We start from the raw sequence: 5,642 nt of genomic DNA, 5'->3' as shown, positions 1-5,642 counted from the left end.
GGACATCCTCCGGCCTGACTAGGATCTGATGATATCCAGATCTCAGGTCTATTTTTGAGAACACCGCAGCTCTCCTCAATTGATCTAACAGATCATCAATCCTCGGCAACAGGTACTTATTCTTTATCATTAACTTGTTCAACTGTCGATAATCAACACATAACCTGGAGCTACCATCTTTCTTTTTCACTAACAAAACTGGTGCTCCCCACGGTGATGCACTCGGTCGGATGAACTTCTTCTCAAGCAGATCCTCAATCTGTTTCTTTAACTTAGCTAACGCAGCAGGCGCCATTCTGTACGATGCCATAGAAACTGGCCCAGCGCCAGGGATGAGATAATGGAGAAATCCACATCCCTACTAGGCGGCAACTCTGGAATCTCATCCGGAAATACGTCTGCGTATTCATCCACTACCGGAATCCTGCTGATCTTCTCGGTCGTGCTCATCTTCTCCGCATGAGCCACTATCATATAACATGTAGCCCCAGCCTCAATTTCTCTCACTGCCTAGTTAGACGAGATAAGTTCCAACCCTGCTGTATCCGGAAACACTACCATGCGCCATCTGCAATCAATGACAACATGGTTGCTCGACAACCAGTATCATTTCCAGACCCTCCATCGGCAGGCAAATATGATTCAGCGTGAACCTGCGGCCTGCCACCTCCATAGGGCACCCCACGCACATAGAAGTGGTGGATACGTCTCCAGACGCTGGCGTCGTGACTAAAAGCTCGCACCCCAACTCTTGCATCGTAAGTCCAAGCCTCCTCACACATTCATTAGACAAAAATGAATGAGTGGCTCCCGAGTCAAACAACACTACCACCTCGTGGTCACACAACAGACACAGAAACTGTAAGAGGTTACCTGATTGTTTCGCCTTCGTGGTCGTCAAGGCGAACACACGCCCCGGTGCTCTAGGTCGATCTCCTATAGGTCTCTTGGTTGGCGCACCACCAGTTGGTTTTCTGTTAGGACACTAACGTGCAAAGTGCCCTGTCTGTTCACACACGTAGCACTTACCAGTGCCACTACCTCCACCTGTACTGCTGGCAGGTCTAGTACAGTCTCTCCTCAAGTGCTCTCCGCCACAGTTATAGCACTGTAGCCTCCTGGAGGTAGTCGGTGGCCTACGATAAGGCTTCTTCTGTTGACGAGTGTCTGTCACAGCCTTCTGTGACCGTGCTGCTCTGTTGGGCCCCATCTCCAGCTGCTCAACTATTTTGGCCTGCTCGACCAAAACCGGGAACTCTTTGATTCTGAGAGGTACCAAAAATCTACGCAGCTCATGTTTTAGTCCCCCCTCGAACTTCCTACACCTCCACTCCTCAGTGACCACTGGAGTGTAGAAACGTGCAAGGTACTCGACCTCTCAATGTATGCCTCCATAGTCATGGTTCCCTGCTGCAACGTGAGGAACTCTACTTCCCGCTCATGCCTCGCATTGTCCGGGAAATATTTCTCCAGGAACCTCGTCCTGAAGGTAGCCCAGGTCACCTGCTCCTCTCGGGTCTGCATCAACTACTGCATCCCCTGCCACCAGTACTCCGCATCTGCCACCAGGAGAAATGTGACAAACAATAGCTTCTGCTCATCTGTGCATTCCAGCACCCGACAGATCTTCTCACACTCCCGCATCCAGGCATCTGCCTCATCAGGAGTGGCCTTGCAAGAGAACTTGACCGACCGGTGTTTCATGAAATCCTTCATAGATACCAGTCTGGTAGGTGCCACTACAGCTCTGGGTGGCGCTGCTATGGGCTGCATCGCGTCCACCATATGATGGATCGCCTGAGCTATGTCGTCAGCTCCAGCGGTGTTCCTCCTCCTCCTGTTAGCCATAGCTTGTGCGTGCCACATATTATAGTTGTTCACACACACAACTCAAATTAGGATTTCATATCCAAAAGTAAAATAATAACACAAACAGTTAGTCACGCAAACGTAACACGGTATGCTCACTCCCCACAACTCCCAAAAATCATTTTGAAAACCATTGCTCTGATACCAAATGTAACATCCCGGCAGGATATTACGGGTTTATAAATAAAATAAAGAAAAATAAAATACTCAGCACATTTAATAATACCTCATTTTCCCAAAATGCGAGAAAAATTAAACTTTATTAAATGAGCATAAAAAGTTCATAATCCATCTGTTCCAAAATTGAAGAACAATATTACAAAATCACCCATCATGGGTTTACAACTGTTTCAAAAGAAATAAAGAATCATAAAATTTCCCAAGTCGAACCCCTCTCCGCAACTAAGCTTCACCTGAGCCACCTGCATCAACAACATCTGCTCCCGTGTAACGCGTACACGATCATCGCCAAACACACGCAGATAGGGTGAGCTTAACAGATAAATCATGTATATATTACAGATATGTACATGTTCACATACACACATATTACCATACATAACTTGAAGTTTTCTACATTATTCTATCCTTTAATTCCTAGTATCTGACCCTAATCAGCCTATTCGTGTTCTACATCGTCTAAGGATTACTTCAAGGTGACTTGCTACCATACCTATCGGCCACAACTAATAGAGCACGTGCGGGAAAACATGCTACGGATCATACACCGCAACGCCAGGTAGAGTTCACATATACGAACATAGTCTGTATCGTCCCAAGACTACCAAACTCGTCAGCCAACAACTGAGGAGGGCAATCTATCTGGACCCATCCGTACTGGCCACAACCAGCACACTCACACCAGCAACACTCGCCAACTCGAGCCACAACTCAAGGGTTTCTCGTGTTCATCCGCCATCCCAAGCCACAACTCAAGAGATGCTATTCCGAGCCACAACTCAAGGAATACCACGTGCTTAAACCCTATCCCGAGCCACAACTCAAGGGATACGTTCCAAGCCACAACTCAAGGAGCACCAGCAATCCCACCTTTAAAGCATCACTAGACACATTGTAGATCACAGATACACCATTAGAACTCAAAGTTGCAGCAGTATAACTCGCTTGGCGGGGGACACGTGCCGCCAGGCGTTGCCAGCTCCCAGACCGCCTGGCGGGTGTCACGTACTGCCAGGCGCCTCAGTGCCTCAGTATCTTTAATACCGTCGTAACCGCCTGGCGAAAAGGTCCCTACCGCCAGGCGCCCCAGAACACATAGCCCACTGTTATCACGCTTCCGCCTGGCGGAACGTAGTCTGTCGCCAGGCGAAGTATCAGTATCAGCACACTGCTTAGTTTCCTCAGGTTCTATAGTCCCTTATCTATTTATTGAACAGTTAGCCAAATTATAGGTAACCTTGCCTCTCTCAGTGGATGTAATTCGATGACCAACACAATTGTCTATTCACCATATGCCTAATAACATTGTGCCACTCCACACCTTGATTCCATCTTTGTTTTTTGCAAAGGTAATTATCTTTCTCGAATAGGGTCCCAACATCCATTCTATTTGCTCATTCGAACCCACTTGAAGTTCGTGGTTCCACTACTATTCCTCCGCCAATGTTCTCACCCAACTCTTATAGTTCCTCTCCATCATTCCTTACCCTTTTTCTAATATTACCTCATGGCCACTTCACTCCTAACTATCTTCCTTAACCCCCCCATAATATTGCTCCCTCATTCCCGCAACCACATATCTGCTACAATCTTCCATGTAAAACAGTTAAACGTCCCAACTTCCCTCTGCACTAAATCTAAAACTTCATTTTCTGGTATAGCGCCTGGTGGTAGTCTTGGTACCGCCAGGCGACACATAGCAGTTCTGGGAATTCCCCAGCGTTGCTGCACCCAGAACCCTAACTTGTCCTTACCTTCATTTAACAAGTTCATCAATTCACGCACCTCAGACAATTATTAGTACAATATCACACGTAACATGCAACCCAATTCACAATGTCAACAAGCCCAACCTTTTATCTCAAACTCGTAAACCCTAACTCTCATTCATGCAATTTCATATAATTACCCCTTTCGATCACTCATAATTCCAACAAGACATTATCTCAATTCACTCACAACAAATGGAACGGTATATCCATCCGATTAGAATCACCCTAGTGACCCACCCCAAAATACCAAAAAGGACTCTGATAGACTCACATCGCCTGGCGGTTGTCATCTTCGCCAGGTAGTGCATCAGATAGAACCCAGAACGTTGTTTTAGCATTGCAGCGTCTGGCGGCTGGGACCTTGCCGCCAGGCGGTTCTTACCCAGAAACTAGGAATTGGCTTAACAGAGATGAGTCACCTGGCGGATCTTCATCTCCCACCAGGCGGTTTCTGAAAAAATCCCAGAAACAAAAAAAAAACGACGTAAACAGTAGTATACTCATGCATAACATAATTAAACTTCAGGCAATTATACTAAGTACACAACTTAACGCGAAACTCCCCTAACCTGGTTTTCCTTCGCTTAAGCTTGATGATCAGAATTCTTCCCTATGCCAATGGTTCCCTTAGCCTTCACAATTCAGTCTCCAAAATCCTTCTCAACCTCACAGGCTCTTAGATTTTCGTGCTCTCTCTCTGGTATGCCTCCCAACTTGTCAAAACCTTAGCTCTTAACCTAATTTTCCCTTTTAAAGTGTGCCTAAAACTAAGTGATTAATCCCAAAACGAAAATGGCATTAATGTGCCATTCAGCTCCCCCCCTACGGCTGCCTTTCCAGCCTCCTTTGGCTGCCCACTCACTTAGGTTTCCTTTCCACCTTTCCATATTCAAGTCAAAGCCAAAAATGCCAAAAAATATAAAATTAATGTAAGTTCTCCAAGGCTTGAACCCATAACCATGCAATCACCAAATCAATATCAAACCATTTAACCAATTCATAGTTCATGCTAGAAATCACAATTCAATCATCATAATATACAAGAACATGTTTTCATAGATTTAAATAATAAAACAATAATACCAAAAGTTAGCATACATAGGACTCTAACCCAAGTCTTCTCACACAATCAAAGTACTCTCAACCACATGAGCTAGCACTTTGCCACGTCATACCAACCATAATTTAATGTCATAATTATTTTCCCTCCCGCATTTATTAATTATTTATTTATTTAGTTAATTAAATTCTACGAGTCTCACACCTATCAGATATAATACTTATTGGAACTCCATGTAACCTGACAATTTCTTTTATGTACAATTCAATCAATTTTTCCAATGAATACCTAATGTTAATGGGTAAGAAATGAACAGACTTTGTTAATCTATCCACGATAACCCATATGGAACCAAATTTCTGAATGGTTCGTGGGAGACCAACTACAAAATCCATTGCTATACTATCCCATTTCCATTCAGGTATATCTAAGGATTGTAGCATTCCTGCTGGCTTTTGATGTTCTATTTTAGCTTTGTGACAAACTAGACATTTTGCTACATATTGTGCCACTTCCTTTTTCATTTTGGGCCACCAAAACATTTTCTTGAGATCTTGATACATTTTTGTTGTGCCCGGGTGTATGCTTAATTTGCTTTTATGTGCTTCTTCTAGAATCACTTCCTTAATTTCCTTATTATTGGGTACACACATCCTATCCTTAAATCTCAAAGTTTCTATTTTATCTATGCCAAAATTCTCCCCATCCTTTTGTCCCATCAATTTCTTTCCAAGGTTTTGCATCTGATTGTAATCCGCTTT

General features: G+C 44.3%; 1 protein-coding gene across 1 annotated transcript; it reads right to left on the bottom strand.

The window, feature by feature from the left end:
* Window positions 1–276: 276 nt before the first annotated feature.
* LOC114184664 lies at window positions 277–1,524 on the bottom strand. Its single transcript, XM_028071980.1, has 4 exons — window positions 1,376–1,524; window positions 1,030–1,265; window positions 602–825; window positions 277–510 (listed from the first exon to the last, which is right to left on the bottom strand). Exons 1-4 carry the CDS (start codon window positions 1,522–1,524, stop codon window positions 277–279), a joined length of 843 nt encoding a protein of 280 aa, XP_027927781.1.
* Between the last annotated feature and the right edge of the window lie 4,118 nt (window positions 1,525–5,642).

The sequence above is a fragment of the Vigna unguiculata genome, chromosome 5 (genome assembly GCF_004118075.2).
Source record: "Vigna unguiculata cultivar IT97K-499-35 chromosome 5, ASM411807v1, whole genome shotgun sequence".
NCBI lineage: Eukaryota > Viridiplantae > Streptophyta > Magnoliopsida > Fabales > Fabaceae > Vigna > Vigna unguiculata.
Note: the sequence above shows the minus strand (reverse complement) of the source record. Positions and strands in the feature narration are given on the sequence as shown.